Genomic DNA, 19,764 nt, shown 5'->3' with positions numbered 1-19,764 from the left:
GTTTCTATGTTTCTGTTTTTTAACGCGGTTTCTATGTTTCTGTTTTTTTAACGCTGTTTCTATGTTTCTGTTTTTTACGCGGTTTCTATGTTTCTGTTTTTTACGCTGTTTCTTTTTTTTAAACGCCGTTTCTATGTTTTTTTTTAAACGCTGTTTCTATGTTTTTTTAACGCTGTTTCTATGGTTTTTTAACGCTGTTTCTGTTTTTTTTACACTGTTTCTGTTTTTTTACACTGTTTCTATGTTTCTGTTTTTTTACGCTGTTTCTGTGTTTTTATTGGTACCGCAGGGTTCACTTTATGTATTTATATTTTCTGTAGCTTTCAGAAGTATACAATTTAGAAATTTAAAACGAAACCAATAAATACATTTTGAGATGATGACTAGGACAAAAAGAAAAATGAAACGTCATAAAAGTGACATGACTCATTATTAACAGTCAGTACCGGTACTGTGTATTCATAGGCCTATATAGAGCCTGAAGAAGTGGACATGCCTGTCTCATGGTATGCTAATACAGATAACTTCCGACAGTAGACACGTTCCCCACCAAAGAAACATTATCTGTTTAATTGTTTCAAATTATGCAGAGAAATTAAAAAAAGAACTTAGCTAGCCCCCCCCCCCCCCTTTTTGGTGGTGAGAATTTTTTTTCTTCTGTGACTTAGTATGCACAACTTGAACTGCTAACAACTCAGCACTAAAGTATAAAACCAGATGATATTTTTACAAATAGGAACAAATTTAACGAAACAAAACACAAATATTATTTTCGTCTTCTTTTTATTAATGAATGCTTATTTTTATCTTACCGCAATTTAAACTCTTTATCTCCGTAATTATTTTTCCACGTTCTGACAGAATTGTTCATTTTTCACATTTGTACATTCTACCGTTATGATTTAACTTATGATTTAACAATAATGTTTGTAATCAGAAAACATTACTTCTGGTATAAAATTTTAGGAGAATAGATTCTATTTTTATATGCCGGTAACATAAATACAAGTTTCCAAAAACCAAAAATTTCACGGGGTCAAAATCAACGATACTATTGTCAATGGGCCTCATTCACCAATCGTAAACAAACAACATATAGCCTCGTGGTACTCAATCTCTTCTATATAATTTACGATCTAATGTTTAATTCATGATGGTTGTCACGTGACCGTTTGTTTCGTTGTTTTCTCAATAAGATCACGTGACTAAATGTTGTTTGTTTACGATTGGTGAATGAGGTCCATTAAGAGAGAATGAGTTATGTCTTTATTTTCAAAAGAAACGTTACACAGGCTGTACATCAACAGGAATACATACAATAAAACTTACAAATAAAAACAAAAATCTAATTGATTATCAGTCTAATGTAAAAATATATATTTTTGGTAAGAAGATTTTAAAAAATTCTAATGACCCATGAAATGTGGATTGGCTTATTAAGAAAAAAAAAAAAAAAAAAAAAACTAGCAACGTTTAACTCAAATTAACATGAAAGAAAAGATTAACATAAATACATACATGAGATATAAGAGCTGATTTGTTAAAAGTGGAATGTCCAGTAAAATTTGTTGACAAGATCAGAATGAAAAATTGTGCAATGAAAATATTGCTAAAAATTTATTGTCCAGTGTGAAGTCCAGACACAGACTAAGTATTTTTGTTCTTAATGTGTGTTTGCAGGAAAAAGGGGGGTGGAAGCTACCACCCATTTTTCACTGCACTGCACCATTTTATCATAAGGAGATGCATCTTGGGGCAAAAACCTAGATCTAGTGGTAACACTCATAAATTATACCACAAAAATATTGCAGTCTAGTTCAGGAAACATTTATTAGTAATGAAAGTAATCAGTGGTGCCATCTCACTAATCATGTGATGTCAAAAATACTAGACAGCATTGATCTTAATGATGTTATAGATATAGATTAATTGAGTGAGATTTGCCACTTGATGTTATAGATATAGATTAATTGAGTGAGATTTGCCACTTGATGTTATAGATATAGATTAATTGAGATTTGCCACTTGATGTTATAGATATAGATTAATTGAGATTTGCCACTTGAGCATTATTTCACAAATAAACAATGGTATTATTCATTAAAAGTGTCTTAAAGGGATTTTAAAAACATTTTTTTTACTTATATATTGTACCTATTGGACTTAACACATATTTTTTATTAAGTACATTATCTCATGTCATGATGTTGAATGTCAAAATGCAAGGGTCCTCAAAGGTTTAGCTCCCGTGCCCCCAAAATCCCTGTATTACTGAGAGTAATACACATTAATTGCATTATTAGTACATGCAGTCTAAACTAATCTTTAATGAAGAAGCTATATGGGAGATTAAGTAAGTCAATATGCCCAAATATACTTAACAAATGTTTATTTATTTTTAACATGTCTAAAACATTCAAGTCAAGTCTTCAAGGTCTAGTCTATGTGTAGTTAATTAGTTTATTGTTTCTGAGCCTCATACTGGTATCAAAAACTAATTAAGGACCAAAGACCAATCTACAAAAAGATGAAATCCCACTTTCGGTCAGAGTGTTACAAGGTCATCTGTCGTCATCGAGAAGTACATAGAATTCATCAAGGGCTGGTTATGAGTGTGTATGTGTTTCGTGTGTGAATGTTGTTCATATTTGCATCTATATTCCTATTGTTACAGTAGTTAGGCTGAGGTGGTCAATTGTAGTCAAACTTATTCCTATTGTTACAGTAGTTAGGCTGAGGTGGTCAATTGTAGTCAAACTTATTCCTATTGTTACAGTAGTTAGGCTGAGGTGGTCAATTGTAGTCAAACTTATTCCTATTGTTACAGTAGTTAGGCTGAGGTGGTCAATTGTAGTCAAACTTATTCCAATTGTTACAGTAGTTAGGCTGAGATGGTCAATTGTAGTCAAACTTATTCCTATTGTTACAGTAGTTAGGCTGAGGTGGTCAATTGTAGTCAAACTTATTCCTATTGTTACAGTAGTTAGGCTGAGATGGTCAATTGTAGTCAAACTTATTCCTATTGTTACAGTAGTTAGGCTGAGGTGGTCAATTGTAGTCAAACTTATTCCTATTGTTACAGTAGTTAGGCTGAGGTGGTCAATTGTAGTTAAACTTATTGTTACAGTAGTTAGGCTGAGGTGGTCAATTGTAGTCAAACTTATTGTTACAGTAGTTAGGCTGAGGTGGTCAATTGTAGTCAAACTTATTGTTACAGTAGTTAGGCTGAGGTGGTCAATTGTAGTCAAACTTATTCCTATTGTTACAGTAGTTAGGCTGAGGTGGTCAATTGGACAAATACAAAAGTAATCCCTTCAAACCTGGATGGAATGGTGAACAGTACTACAAGAAAGCCTTTGATTTCCAAAAAGTATTAAAATCTGGTACTTTTAACTCTAAGTACCTCCATTGGTCATTTCAAAATTATTATATTCTGTAACCCAGTGTTTCCCAAACTGTGTTCTGTGGAACCCCTAGTGTTTGGCGAGGCCTGAATTGGTGTTCTACGAACTACTGGAATAATTAACTAGTAGGCCAATAATCTCTAAAAAATAAACAAAGTGCTCCATTAAGAAAAAAGTTTATGAAACATTGCGGTAACCAAATTTGACAAAATTTAATTTAATTAAAGCACTTTTTAAAAAATGTAAACTGTAGAAAGACAAAGTGACCTAATTAAATTTCAATACTACGGATCTATAGTTTATCTTACTTTCCTCTTTATCGTGTGAGCTTTTAAATGATCTCTCAAATTATTCCTGTATTTAAAACTTTTATTACAGAGTACACATACAAATGTTTTTCTTGTGTGATGAAGGATATGGTATTTCAAGTAATATTGCTTTGAAAAAATTCTGTTGCACAATAAACATCTTAGTCTTGTCCTGTCACTGATGTGAGATTTAAGGTGCAATAGAACTGATATCTTCTTTAAAAAAGATCCATTACATAAAACACATTTAAAACATTTTTTTTCCTTACGATAATGTGCTTGCTTTTGGTGGGCTAATAAATTTGCTTTAAATCTAAATCTTTGTTTGCATATCACACATTGAAAGGGAGTTTCTTTACTATGAATCAGAGAATGTTTTTTCATAGCAGTGATTGATTTAAATCTTTTGGAACAAATTTCACACTGAAATGGTTGTTCTTTTGTATGAACCAGCATGTGTTTTTTATAGGAGCGATTCTGCACAAAACCTTTTTTGCAAATTTCACATTGATATGGCTGATTCCCAGTATGAATATAATGATGCTCCTTCAATGCTGTCAAGGAACAATACCCCTTCCAGCATTGGTTACATTTATATGGTTTCTCCCCAGTATGAGAAAACATATGTGATTTTAAGTGGGAAGAACTTCTCAAGCCTTTATTGCAAATATGACAGTGAAATGGATACTGAAAAGTTTTCATCTTAATACTATGAGTTTCCATATGCTCTTTTAAACTTTTCTTGACAAAATATCCTTTATTACAAAAAGGGCATAGAAACCGAAAATAACCAAGATGGTATGATAAATGGTGCCTTAACTTTGTAACTCCTAGAAAATGTTCATTACAGTGATAACACTGAAACGACTTTTCAAACGGACGATAATGAAGATGAAATGATAAATGATGTCTCAACTTAAAAACACTACTAAATTGTTCGTTACAGTGATAACACTGAAAAGACTTTTCCCCAGTATGAATTGAAAAATGATATTTCAATTTCAACAAAGAATTAAATAACCTGTTACACAAATTACATCGGAGCTTTTGTCCAGAATGAACCCTTTTGTGCTTCTTTAACTGAAATGGATTGATGAATTCTTTCTTGCATAGAAGGCATTGAAATCGTTGCGTTTGTGTATGAGATAAAAGATCTTGCTTCAAGTTATTGTTATTCACATGCTTACATTCTCTACTGCACACTACACTTTTGACGTTGCTATGTTTATCTTTTGCTCTGTTCATACAATCTATTGGATGATTTTTTTTCAAGGTCATCTGCTCCATGGTAAATGGTGTTAGAGTTACCTCACCTTTTTTTTTTAAACCTGCAAAGAACACACACAAAAAAAGACTTATTAAGCAATGAACAGCTTCTGGTTAAGTATAATAATAAAGCTTAATTATTTTGTGCATTACTGTGTCACATATTAATAGCTACCGGTATAATGTAATTAATAATTGTAATAAATAAATCGTGGCATTTCGCAGGTCTACTAGTTGTAATTCTTTGATCTAAGTAGGGTTTGCAAAATGTTACGTTACTCTATTTGGCACATTTTGACCAATAATTTTACCAAGTGTAATTAATTTAACATATCATTATGATGTATCTCTTTTGAAAAAAAAAATTTCGATATGTACATTTCTGTCTTGAAAGAGTGTTTTATAAAATGAAATAAATTTTAAATCAAAGATCAAATTTCCAAAGAATTTTCAAATTAAAAAAAAAAATTGACACACAAACATTGAGTTATATAAGGTTATATATTATGTGCTAAGTATTATTTCCTGTATTTAGAACTTTAAAAATTCATTTCCTAATGTGTCAAAAGCACAATATCTTAATATCTTGCTGTTCTTCTAAGAAAAATTGCATGTAAAATATAAAATATGCTATTCACTGCACTTTATTAATGGAGCCCACAGACAGGTAGAAAAAAACAAATCAATGTCTGAAATGATTTATTGGGGGTAGTTTTTATTGGAATAGGGAGAAGGGGAGTAACTTCCAATCCCTTTGGCAATGCTTTAGTTTTATTGGTCAAGGTTTAACCTAAAAAAATCCCTTGGACACATGGACATTTTTGGCTGTAATTTAGATTATTAGAGAAGGTTTGAACCTCATAACCACTTGGCTACCATCAAGGAATTTGGTGATTGAAGCCTTGCTTTTGTTTTAAAAAAAAGATAGCCTCCCTAAATCACCCCCCAGCTACGCCCATGTCACTAGGGTGACTAGGTCTGTCTTAGATCTTCAATGATATCTTTTAATTTTATATAATTACTATAGACATAGAGTGCTAAATTATTACTATTACTTTACAGCATGGAATGGTCTGAATGTTTGTAAAATGTTTTACATGTTTCGTATGTTCCTTCACAGTTGAAGATAGTTAACTTCCTTGTCCAAACCTCACGCTGGATGATGGGGGATGGAGGCGGGCAGGTTTTGAACCCGGGACCATCGATAAATCTATCATAAATCCAAACGACAGTCCAGTCGCCAGCAAGCAAACTGCACGACCAGGCAGCCATTTAGTAGATCTAATACTAGTCTAGATTCTTTGATTCTAAGTCACTGATTATGATTCATTATAAATCATTAGAGAGTCAGATAATAATATAACTGGTCATAATACTTAACACCCATGGGTAGAAATTAGAATTTTAAATTTAGATATATACCGGTATCTAGATCTAATTAATTAGATTTTATTAGATCTATTCTATAAAAATCTATAGATTCTAGTTCTAGCTACAATTACAATGTAACAAACAATCTAGAATCTAGAATCTAGATCTAGATGTTCATAATTTGCTGTATTTGAATTCTTATTCTACTTTAAGTACTTATCTCTGGATGGAATGGAATTGGATTATTATAATAATAATTAGTTATCTTAGTCTTAATAAATTTAAATATATAAATATCTAGATCTACATCTAGAAAATCTAGAATCTAGATCTAGATTCTAGATCTAGAACTGAGTAGAAGAATAGGAAGAATAGTTACACTAAAGTCACTACACAGTATTAGAATTAGAGTTAGAGTATTGAACTAGAATTAACTAGATCTAGATCTACTAGACTAGTACTAACTAACTAGATTTAGATTATAGACTCTATAATCTATTATACCTACTTATGTTATATAATATATACTAATAATAATTTATATTATAATACTAACTAATAGATCTAGATAGTATAATAATATAATCTAGTAATAGTAATATAGTAGCTTCTTATATTAGGCACAGCTCATCGAATTCTCCTTTAAGAAACATGTCGCTTTTTTTTGTTTATAATTAATTTGTTTTTATGTTTGGAGCTAAAAACGACGTTTCGGGACAGTGCATGTCCAATTTTAGATAAGTTCCTGTATTTTTGTTCCGCTTTTCCAAAGCAGATGGCAGTTTTTTAGATTCTCGGTAACCAAGTATGTAAAGCTATTGTTTTAACCTCCCCCGGCAATTCATACCCATATAAGGGATGAAGGCTATATTATTAGCCAGTCTGATCGTAGGCTGATGGGCATATCAAAATAAGCTTCCAAACATCTTTAGAAAGACATTTCAATCACATTTATTCCGTAAGCTGTTAAATAAAATTAAAAAAGGAGGTGTTTCAACATTAATAATGAATTTAACACATTCTCCTATAGTGCACAAGGCAAAATCGTAATAAGAAATATTACTGGGATTAATAAATCTATGATTTTTTCAATGAATAAACGTGACCTAGATCGAGATATATATAATATATAATTTATGAATGAAAGAAAAAGTGTGGGCTGCTAATTTGAAGCCAGAGACCATGCCCACTGCAGGTGATCACACCAGGCGAGTGCTGGCGATTAGGAGAGGTATATACTAAGCGTGTAGTGTCACAACCTATCAAACAGGCAGTGGAGGGAAGGGGGAAAGAGTAATGAAAAGAATTATAAGCATCTATGGGAGGGAGGGGATGTTAAGGTGTAACAAAATGAACATCCAAATTATGAAAAGAAGAGGGTCCTTGGATGGGAAATAAAAAGAAAGAGAGAATACATGTAGCCTAGTTGAAAATATCATCATCATGTTTATGATAATTAATTTTTAGATCTATAATTTATAGAGATTTATTTCTGTCTGTTTCTACACATTGATTATATAGGTAGGCATCTACCTAGATCTACTTCTTTTAATACAATCTAGATTAAATAATTTTTAATTAACACAGATATAATTTATTAGCAATAACATAGCGGTGTTTCTTAACGGTGCTCAATGTGCGCTAAAGGAGAAAGCACAAAAACTGCATTTATTATAGGAGCATGAAGTGACCTGATTTATTTTAAAATAAAATCTTGATTATGAGTAGTAATTCAAAGAAACAAAGCTATTTCTATAGTCCTTTAGTTGCAGAATAAGAATCTGCTTTCAGTTTTTTTGTAAGTTAAACCGTCACCAAATAAAAAAAATAAAATAAAAATTTGATATAGTTCCCGAATACGGTGTGCCTAATATAAGAATCTATACTATATATTATTATTATTATAGGTTATTATAGGTCTACCTTGCTTGGAGGAGTTTAGGTCACTGGTTAATATGCATGACTAAATGAATGACGCGCAGGATGTAATCATCTTCTTTTTTTGAAGTAACGTCTGTATCATATAAGATAAGATCTAGATGTAGATAGTAGATCTATACTTCTATATCTAGATCTAGATCAATCTTGAAAAGGGATTTACAATAATAAAGTTAAAAAAATACATAAAATTCGTTCATTTGTATTTTCTTCTATACAAGATCTTTGGTAGAAAACACAGACCTATATAATATCTAAATGGAAATGGATTTATTGTGGTTACTAGAAAATAAATACATATCGCATTTCATATGGACTCGAAGATGACTGTAAAGTCGAATCCTCGCTTTAAAAAGCCGGCTGCATACTTGGCATGGGTAGGCTAGGTCAGTTGCAGACATGACTGCTTCTTCTCTCAGCTTTTTGTTTGTTCGGCGCTCTTTCACCCTGGCTTCAAATCTCGAGACTCCGAGACTCACAGCTTCGCGCCATGAGGAGCGATCAAGAGCTAGTGCTTCCCACCTGTGAAAGTTGATACCTATCGCATTCCTTGAACGAGCTCTTGATAGTGTTTTTAAAGCGCTTGTATTGACCTCCCATGGAGCGCATTCCTGCACACAGCTCCCCGTACAGAAGTTGTTCGGGAAGGCGATTGTCTGGCATGTCCCACCTATCCAAGTTGGGACCTTTTCACTGTCACATTGATACTGTTCCTGTTGGACAGCTCTAAGATTTCTTTCGTATGTGGTCGGACCAACGCACCTTTATGGCCTATATATAAATATTAACAATGTAAATCCATGTATCCTGTGTCAGCATCAAGTCGAACTAACAATACAATAGTAGGCTATCGGCAGCACTTTCGACACACCTCTTATTTTTGTATCGATGGAGATATGCTTGCATATTAAAAACCTACCTTTTGATCTGCCTGGGAGGACCACTTCGGTGGCCGATTTAACAAAAACTGTCTTTGCAAACACATTGCAACCATTGGCGTAGCTAGGAAATTTGACATCATTTGGGGGCTTGACCTCTGGGGGGGGGGGGCTGAATTTTGCGTAATATTTAATGTAACAAACACTCATTTGGGGGGCCCCCTCAAGTGGGGGCTAGGGAATTTTGTTTTCAAATTCACCCCTCCCTTCCCCACGCCTCTGTTTGGCGTGTTGTGGTCTATACACGTATTTCCGAATATTTTAGTTCGGCTATAACATCAATTTGAAAATGTGTAGGACAAACAGCCTTTTTATTAATTAAATAATAATAGTAATAACGTCTTTGAGCTAATGAGATGCAACACCTCTCTTCTTCAATTAACAATTACAAATTATCCGAATAAACAACCAAATATTTTAGCAAATTAAACTCATTTCATTGTTTACTATGATTCATCTCGTAAAGCACTTTTACATTAACTTTAGAGCCCTATTCTGCAGGGACATTCCGGTCCACATACAAAGCAGGCAGTGGCGTAGCTAGGGATTTGCCATTATTTGTGGGTCCAGGAAGCTTCATCTCTTTAGGGGCCCTGCATTTTGACATCATGACATGAGATAATGCCGTTATAATTAATATTTTATGTAAAAAAAAAATTCGCTACGCCACTAAAAGCAAGTAAAGATGGCATTTGTTGTGATGGTGGAGGAACCAGTCATTTTTCGTTTGGTTCGCTTTTCTTATAGAGCCGAGGTCCACACTTTTTCTCTGTCCGTAGCTTTCTTTGTCAGCATCTTTCTCCACAAAGTTCTGTCTAGTGCTAGGCCTATAGTCTTCACAGAGGTCAACATCGATGTTCTCTGGTTTGAGGTCCCGTTTAAATACGTCTACATATTGGAGGTGGGGAAGTCCAGCTTTTCGTGTCCCAGTAGCGAGATCATATAAGAGATGTATTATATAAGATAAGATAACTTTTGAGCCTACGTTCGTTCTTCATCCGGAAGACATGACCAAATCAGTGGAGGCGACGTTGTAAAGTCAAGGCGTCTGGACGATGGCATGCTACCCTGCCTCGTAGTGGCGCCCGGGTGGAAACGATCGTAGGCGGAAACGATTAGGCTAATTGGTAGCAAAACAAGGCTCCTGTGGGGGTGCGAGAGCATCCTCATTGCACTGGGCGGAGTTGCATAAAAAGCTCCCACAACCTTGTCACAATCCAGGCGCCGTTACATAAATGGCGTGTCCAGCACGGATAGCTTGGTATAGAAAAGGAAAATGGCAGGGGTCTCTGGGCGCAAGTCTGACACCCCGCCAGGGGTGAAAGGGAGCTCTTGTTCACTTTTGCTGGCCTGGAGTTCCAAGAGCCGAAGGCTCAACTCTACCTGACAGTTTTAAGAAGACACCCTGCTCGTTAACCATTGGCCAAAGAAACAGATAACATTAACATTTTCTGCTCTATAGATTGCAAAGTCTGAAATTGAAAACTTTCCCAGTAGGCCTACTTTAAATTTTTTCAACTAGTTAGAATCTCTTAATTATCAGTATGAACATTAGATTACAACAGTATTTCCCAAACTTTTGATCTATGTGTACCCCTTGTATACTTTTTGTAATGCTGAGTATCCCTCGTACCCCCCAGCTCATTTTAATTCATGTAACAGTTGCATTAATTCGGCATTTAGCTCGACAATACCATAAACAATTAGACAATGGCTAACATGAATAGTATTAAAATAATCAGTGTTTCCCAAACTTTTGACTAAAGTGTACTTTTTAAATAATTTTGTAACACCGAGTACCTCTCGCCTTGCATCATGAGAAGAATGAAGATAATAAATGGGTATTTTAAAAAGTCAGCATAGTTAATGAGGTGCTACGCGTACCCCCTCCATAGTCTTCCCGTACCCCTGGGGGTACACGTACCCCTCTTTGGGAAACACTGGATTACTAGATCTAGATCTATGCATGGCGAACACAGAAAAGAGAATGAAAATGCAAACACTGACATGGAGATGTAGTTTCTTTTATTACTTCCCTTATACAATGTTGAAGACACAAAAAAAAAAAAAAAAAGAAGCATTTAGAGATGTAAGGAACAATTGTGGTCAAAATGTATTTGACTAAATTCAATTAATTGGCAATATTCTTGGGCGCATTTTATATTTCCCAACCTTTTGGTTGGTCACAACATGTGCAACATGATCATTTCATTCAAGGAAGACAAACAGCATTGAAATAAATTAAAAAAAAATCAATGCAAAAGACTAGAAAAGCAAAAAAAAAAATAAAAAAATTTAACGTAATGTTTCATTAAATGACATTTAATATGGGAATGTTTCATCCAATGACATTTAATATGGGACTGTTTCATCGCATGACATTTAATATGGGAATGCTTCATCAAATGACATATGAGAATGTTTATTTCTCGGAGTGTTCATATGTGGAGAGAGGAGGGCGACATAATTAGCTAATCACACCCACACTGTATGACACCAGCCTCTACGATGCCTCTTGGTATTTTGTTGGTTTGTTACTAGACTGTCAGTAAAAAATTACAAAGACAAGATCAATAGAAAAAGAAACAAAATATGAACTGGTGCAAGAGTAAAGAACTTTAAAAGAAGATTTTACAATGGAGCATAATAAGAACAAACAAAATGTATAATGACAGATTATAAATTTAAAGATGTATAAGTACATATATCCAGTATTTATATGAAATATATACATGGTAGATACTTTTAAAATCAAAGCAATTTTCTCACTAAATATAATTAAGTAAATCTTTAACAAATATGTAATTTGAAAATAAAGAGTGTATAAGTATATATATCCAGTATTTATATGAAATATATACATGGTAGATACTTGTAAAATCAAAGCAATTTTCTGACTAATTACAATTAAGTAAATCTTTAAGAAAAAAGTAATTTGAAAATAAAGACTTAAAATGAAAACCGAATCAGTAGCCGTAGGCTTAAATGCTTTAAAAAAAACACATTGGAAAGTAAATTATATTATGTAAGTAATTTATTAGTTTAATAATATGCCTTTATTATGCGCGATATTATGACCTCTGACGTTCATTGCATTTGTATCACTACGCGGTTCATGTAATGGAGCCGCAAGTTACGGAAAAGTATGTCAAGACGTTTAAAGCTATTTACATTTAGAGCGAACGATTTTATGTAAAAAATGTTTTGTAAACTCAAGTTTGAAGGTTAAGTTTCATATTGAAATGAATAGACACTAATATGTATGTTCATGTGTAAAAGTAAAAAAATTATGTTTTCTTGAATGAGAGCTAATTTAGACATAGACATTTTTATATCTGCGCATGCGTGACCTCTTTGTCTTGATGTAGACATGGCTTTGTGACCTAGATTTATAAGATACAATATTTTTATAGAGTTGGGCAACTTTTTTTTTAGGGTCTTAAGTTTGTTTTAGGACTACTATACATACGTCACGGTTCAAGTTAACACCCAAAGAACATTTCTGCCAAGTTTTATCAAGATTGGTCAAACGGTTTTGATTTCTATTCGGCACATACATACATACATACGCCTTACTTTCTACTTCATAGTATAGATAGTTCTTCATTTTTTTTTTTCTAATCTTGTAAACAACATATCATTGCATTAATCAATCATTAACAACTCATTTATTTTTACCCTTACTTTACCCAACACATCTGCCACCTTATTAATTCAGTGATATACAAACTATGGCCCATAGGTAATATAATATTAAGGCTTATGACTGGCTATGGTGTGGTGTCCCACTTAAGACTCCAATTCACAGTTTATCCTGAAACTAAAAAGGATTGGATTCATTGAAATCAACGGCTTAATGAGATTATGCCCCCTTTACATGTCTTGAAAATATATTAAGTTCCCAGGTTGAAAAGTGTTAGGTTCCACTGTTTTAATCAAGCATTTTGTGGCATTGCTTTAGAACTTAAATGAATAAGTAAAGCATAATTGCCTTTATTGTACAAATTAGTTATAGCCCTAATTTTCAAATGGCCCTAAAGACAGCTTCATTTTTGCCGTAAATAAACAACTTAGGTCCAGTCTAAAAAAGAGTATTATTACTAGTACTGGTACACATTCTGCCGAATGCCTATGTTAGAGGAGACTGTGAGACAGTCTAATGCAAAGCTTACAGAACAAATGAGCTTGCCAAATACCCCAGTACACAAGTCCAACTAGAACAGATCTTGTTCCCAGCATTATTGTTCAGTATCTATTAAGCTTCAGCAAAAATGAACTCGAGTGGCAGCAGTCTGTCTGAAAGATCATCTTTGTTGTTTTAATAGTGTCCGCGGAAGAAATAATAAATCAATTTTTTTTTGGTGTGCAACCCATTGTTAACAGTACATGAGATTTGATACCATTTATTAAATTCTGTTGGAAATTAAAATTTTATTACACACTACGCATGTAAAGATTGTTTTCCTTGTGTGCCAAACAATATGATACTTCAGATGAAACATCCTTAAAAAAAACTCACAAGGATCGATAGTTTATCTTGTTTTCCTCTTTATCACATGAGTTTTTATGTGTTCACTTAAATTACTTTTGTAGTCAGACCTTTTATTGCACAGTACGCATACAAACACCTTTTCTCTTAAGTGATGCTTGATATGGCCTCTAAGAGAAAAGATGTTGGAAAAAACTTTATTGCACAATAAGCATCTGAGTTCTGTCCTGTCACTGATGTGATGTTTCAGGTGCAACAGAATTGATATCTTGTTTAAATAAACCTGATTACACAAAATACATTTATAACATTGTTCTCCTTTACTATCTCGATGAGCTTGCTTTAGGTGCGACAATAAATGTGATCTAAAGTTAAACCTTTGACTGCATAGAGTACAATTAAATTGTGTCTTTTTACTATGAATCAAAGAATGTCGATTCCTACCATAGCTTGTTTTAAACCTTTTAGAACAAATGTCACATTGATATGGTAGCTCTCCTGTATGAATCAGCAGGTGGTCTCTATATGCAGAATGCTTAACAAAGCCTTTTTTGCAAATATTACACTGGAATGGTAGATTCCCAGTATGAATAAATGCATGCAGAGTCAAACTTCTGTTAGAAATATACCCTTTACAGCACTGGTTACATTTAAATGGTTTCTCTCCAGTATGAGAAAACATATGTGATTTTAAGTGGGAAGATTTTCTGAAACCTTTATTGCAAATATGACAGTGAATTGGGTACTGAAAGGTTTTCATTTTTATACTATGAGTTTGTATATGTTCTTGTAAATAAGAATTGTTAGAATACTCTTTACTACAAAAAGGACATTTAAATTGCAAATAACCAAGATGAAATGAAAGATGTTCTTTTAACCTTGAAAGACATCTAAATTTTCTGTTACAGTGATAACACTGAAAAGGTTTTTCTCCAGTATGAATCAAAAAATGTTTTTTTAAAGTCAACAACGAAGTAAAGAATTTGTTACACAAGTTGCATTTAAAAGACTGTCCTGAGTGAACCATTCTGTATTCCTATAACTGATATTGGGATCTAAATTCTTTCGTGCAATTCAGGGCACTGAAACTGTTTGGTTTGTGCATGAGTTTAAGGGTATTGCTTGAAATTTTGCAGATTTGTACCTCCTTTATTGCACATTACACATTCTTACTGTGTTCATATAATCTTTCTTTAGAATATGTTTTACATTTTTCATCTCATGCAAGAATATAAGCTCCTTTAGGTAGTCCTTTTTTTTTCTCAATCTGCAATGAAAAATATTTAACAATCAATAGCTTAAGATTGATTCATAAAGCTTCATAATTATAAGCATTGCTGCTAATTTCAATACTTACTGGTTTATATATATATATATATAATAATAATAATAATAATAATTTTATTTATAAAGCGCTGTTAACAAACAAAATGTAGGCTCAAGGCGCTGTAATAACATTACAAACACAAACACGACAATGGAAATAAAAAACTAATCTAAAAAAGTTTTAAACAAGTAGGTCTTAATGTTCTTCTTAAAAGTCGTATAGCATGTTGTCTGTCTGAGATCAATGGGGAGTGAGTTCCAAACCTTTGGTCCGTGCACTGAGAAAAGCCCGCAGACCGTAGCTTTTGAGGGAGAAACGTGGCACCACTAAAAGCGTTGAGTCCATTGAGCGCAGGGCTTTCTGGGGGACATATGGAGTAATCAGTTCTCTAAGGTACAGGGGCATCTCATTGTTATATATACACTGATGACAAAGTGTGGCGACCTTGTAATCGATTCTCGCTTTCACAGGAAGCCAATGGAGCATGCGCAAGAGCGTAGTAGCAGAATCTTGTCTTGTTTTTCTAAGTACTATTCGTGCGGCGTTGTTCTGTATACGTTGCAGTTTGGCTATTTTGTCATCAGGTATACCTGCTAGCACGGCTTTACAGTAGTCAAGGAGGGAGAGTATGAATGCCACAGCTAGCGTTTTTGTTGACTCCGTTGTTAAATATGGTCGGATCTGGCCTAATCTACGCAGCTGCAGATAAAGACCCTTGCAGAGCTGACTTATGTGTGGGTCGAAAGATAGTGTTGAGTCGAAGAAAACTCCAAGATTCGTTCATCTTGAGCTTATTTTCAACCATCCAATTGCTCTCCCTTGCAACGGTACTACTGATTTTCTCTGCCAGATGCGACACCTCTGATGGTACTGAGGAATTGTATAACTGTGAGTCATCGGCAAAGAAATGGTATAGGATGCCGGTTGGCCTTATGACACCGCTAAGTGGATATGTATACATAGTGAACAGTACTGGGCCTAGAACTGATCCCTGGGGTACTCCGTACTTCAAGAGTAAGCTTGTTGATTCTGATCCGTTAACAACGACACTTTGGGTGCGTTCAGTCAGGTAGGATCCAAGCCATTTTAGGACAATTCCTGTTAAACCAAAAGAGGCAGAGAACCTGGCCATCATAATTTCATGGTCTAGCGTATCAAAGGCTGCGGACAAGTCCAGCATTGAAAGAATTGAGATGTGGCCTATGTTGGAATTGTGAAGTAAGTCGTTTAGTACTCTGACCACTGCTGTCTTTGTGCTTCGGCACTTCCTATATGCAGATTGAAATTCTTTCAAGAGACAGTACTGTTCAAGATGAGAAAGAATTTGCGCTAACACGATGCGCTCCAGAAGCTTTGACAGGAAGGGAAGATTTGATACTGGGCGATAGTTTTTTAGACATTCCGGGTCAAGACTGGATTTCTTTAATCTTTTATATATATATATATATATATATATATATATATACACACACACAAATGACATTTAGATTAGGTTATTAGGCACTTAATGACTTCATAAGCTATTCTAACCAAACTGCTATAAACCATGTACCAGTATTTCACTAAAGCAAGAATATGTTCAAAGACCATAAAAAGATGTAATATTTGAGTGTCAAGAAATTGAGGAGGGGCTGAAGAGTAATGACAGTAAACAAGAAAGACATAAACAATACTTTAAAAATAAACCAAGCTCATTAAGCATACTTTGTTCAATTAGTTTGGATCAGTCATGTACCGGTAATTAAATTTGTGATAGATCTAGACTAACGGTAAAAAAGCATTAATAAAAATAAAAAAAAAAAAAGGGGGAAACGACATGAATTCAAACTTAAGTGTCAAGTCTTCTCAAGCGCTCTGCTATTTGAGAGCCTATGAACATGGAAGATTGTATAGTATCTATTGTTTCTATAGTCTCGTCCTATTTTTCATGTTGTGTTCACTACAACTCAGACGATCGATGATGTATAAAAGGGACTAATTCAGCTTATACCACCACTTCAGTCAAGTACAAATTCTTTACCTTGCTTGAGAAGGAAAAGACAAGCACCATTGTGGACAACTCAGCTAGACTAGCCTTTACCATAAACAGAAGGAAAAGCAATGTATTTAAGATAAAAATGTTTAATATAGTGCTGTATGGTAAAATGGAAGAAATGGGATTGAATGATGTTTTTTTGTTTTACATATTTCAGATGCTCCTTCAGAGTTGAAGATAGTTTACTTCCTAGTCCAAACCTCCTGCAGGACGACGGGGGATGGGAGCGGGCAGGGTTTGAACCCAGGACTATCGATAAATCCAAACGACAGTCCAGCGTGCAAACTGCACGACCAGGTAGCCAATCATGATATGATATATGTGAAGAAGATTAATACAACTACTAAGAATGACTCATGTGACTAGATCTTGACCAATACAATAAATTGATAAAACATTTCTAGTTGATAATTGTAGAAAATACTAGCAAGTTAATTTATCATGTTAAACAAGGCTTCAGGGCCTTAAATATCACACAAGACAGAATGTTAAAAGAGCTTGTTTTAGTGTTTACATGTTTCAATCCTTTAGAGTTGAAGATTATAACATCCTAGCCCAAATCTCTCTAGAAAGAGACAGCAGGCAGGGTACAAACCCAGGATATTAGATGACAGCTAAGACTGCATACCACATGATTAGGCAGGTTATAGCTGTTGTAACCATAGATAATTATAATATAATAGCTTAACTTGTCTTTGAAATTGAACTTTATTAATCAAATCTGTAGATCCGCATTTATTTAGTTATTAGCATCATCTTTTATTAACAATTAAATATCTAGATTCTAGATCTAAATTATTTATATAATATGTAAATATAAGCATCACTAGATTTTCACTAGATCTATATAATATTATATTATAATTATATATACCGGTAGATCTATATTTTAACACAGCTCGCATCTGGTCTCAGATCTCTAAGCAAAACTTGATAGTGTTAGTGTAGTCTAGATTCTAGATCTAGCCTTAAGGCTAAGGCTGAGTCAGACTCAGACGACTCAGTCAAGCTCTAGATTCTAGATCTCTATAATTATACTAATAAAACTATAATAATCATATATACATATATATATATATATATATATATATATATATATATATATATATATATATATATATATATATATATATATATATATATATATATTTATCAAGATCTAGTATTAGTAGTACCGGTAGTATGATTGATTATATTGATAGCTTTAGATCTAAGACTATTACAGTTACTTATATAAGTCAAAATCGGACTCGAGATACTCATACTATACTCATATATTATATCATATGTGAGTATGATAGTATACTATCTAGAATCTATACTGTACAGTACTACTGAGGACACGTGACTAAGTCTCCTTAGTCAATTAAAGAGATCTATATATATATAGTGACTTTTAAAAGTTTTTAGTGTCTTATCTTATCTTATATAATACAGATGTTACTTCAAAAAAGAAGATAATTACGTCCTACGCGTCATGCATATTAACCAATGACTTAAATGTCACTGTAAAGTGTAAGTCTCACTCAGTAAGACTGAGTAAGTTTAGTAAGTTAAGTCAACTTAGTCTTAAGTTAAGTAAGTGTAGTCTCTAGGGTAGTGTCTCTAGGACTGAGGCATCACTAGCGACTAGAGCACTTTTGAGTCTTTTAGTTTACTCCACTACTCATGCCACTAGTGTGACTAGATTGACTAGATTCACTGTAGTGTGTAGTACTTTTTTACTACTAATAGACTAGTCGGTAATGATTCGACGGTTGGGTCCCTGGCCAGTGAGGTCAATAAGTTGGCAGCTGTCTATCAGTACGCTGACCTGCAGCGCACGCCTCTCTCTCAGTACGCTGATGCGCTACTAGTCTGGATCATGATCTTATCTTATCTTATATAATACAGATGTTACTTCAAAAAAGAAGATGATTACGTCCTACGCGTCATGCATATCATGCAATGACTTAAATTCTGCCAAGTCACTGGTTTTCCTGGCTAGCTCAGGCAACCCATTCCATGCTCTAATAGCACTAGGGAAGAAAGAGCATTTGTACAAATTTGTCCTAGCATATGGGACAAGGAATGTGCCTTTATCTTTGTGTCTTTCAGAGTATTTTATTAAATTTTGTTTTTGTATTTGAAGATTATGGTTCAGTGTTTTATGAATGATAAGTTTACAATTGGGTATATCTGATATATAGTCTATGGTTAAAAATACTTGAATTGAATCAAATCTAATCAGTATCAGAGTATGAATATTAATAGATTACAAGATTTACTACTCGAATAATAGAAATTATAGATCTATGACTGATTGAGATCTAGATCTAAATCTAGATCTACGTACGGAAGTGACTCAGTGAGTTATTGAGAAGACACAGCAAGGATGAAAAAATTTCAAAGCTAGATCTAGAATTCTATATCGAGTTTCATTTAGATCTACATGTAGATAGATCTATTACTTCCCTTAAAAAATCTTTATGACAAGAAAATATCTAGATATCACAGACCTATATAGATCTAGATCGATAGTCATGTCTGTGATCCAGAGACGCATATTTCTTTCTTCTTCAAGTTCTTGGATACAAGATATAATGGTCGATATTGCTAATAATCTATACTATGCCTAAAGAATACTATAGATAAATAAGATATGTTTATATAGTGTGGATATAAATCTGTTATTGTGGACATTTAGAT

At 33.7% G+C, this 19,764-nt stretch overlaps 2 protein-coding genes across 3 annotated transcripts; both read right to left on the bottom strand.

Moving 5' to 3' along the window:
* Positions 1-755: 755 nt before the first annotated feature.
* Positions 756-8,417, bottom strand: LOC106060708 (gastrula zinc finger protein XlCGF57.1-like). The gene is made up of 2 exons (XM_013218722.2): positions 8,273-8,417; positions 756-5,040 (listed from the first exon to the last, which is right to left on the bottom strand). Exon 2 carries the CDS (start codon positions 4,997-4,999, stop codon positions 3,704-3,706), a length of 1,296 nt encoding a protein of 431 aa, XP_013074176.1. The 5' UTR covers positions 5,000-5,040; positions 8,273-8,417; the 3' UTR covers positions 756-3,703.
* Positions 8,418-11,292: 2,875 nt separating this feature from the next.
* LOC106061282 (gastrula zinc finger protein XlCGF8.2DB-like) lies at positions 11,293-19,709 on the bottom strand. 2 transcript variants are annotated; one of them, XM_056022718.1, is made up of 2 exons: positions 19,575-19,709; positions 11,293-14,981 (listed from the first exon to the last, which is right to left on the bottom strand). In XM_056022718.1, exon 2 carries the CDS (start codon positions 14,739-14,741, stop codon positions 13,758-13,760), a length of 984 nt encoding a protein of 327 aa, XP_055878693.1. In that variant the 5' UTR covers positions 14,742-14,981; positions 19,575-19,709; the 3' UTR covers positions 11,293-13,757. The 2 variants fall into 2 exon arrangements, with proteins under 2 accessions (XP_055878693.1, XP_055878690.1); XM_056022715.1 differs by lacking the exon at positions 19,575-19,709 and adding an exon at positions 19,412-19,524.
* Positions 19,710-19,764: the final 55 nt, after the last annotated feature.

The sequence above is a fragment of the Biomphalaria glabrata genome, chromosome 3 (genome assembly GCF_947242115.1).
Source record: "Biomphalaria glabrata chromosome 3, xgBioGlab47.1, whole genome shotgun sequence".
Taxonomy (NCBI): Eukaryota; Metazoa; Mollusca; class Gastropoda; family Planorbidae; genus Biomphalaria; species Biomphalaria glabrata.
This window is presented reverse-complemented; position numbering and strand designations above follow the sequence as displayed.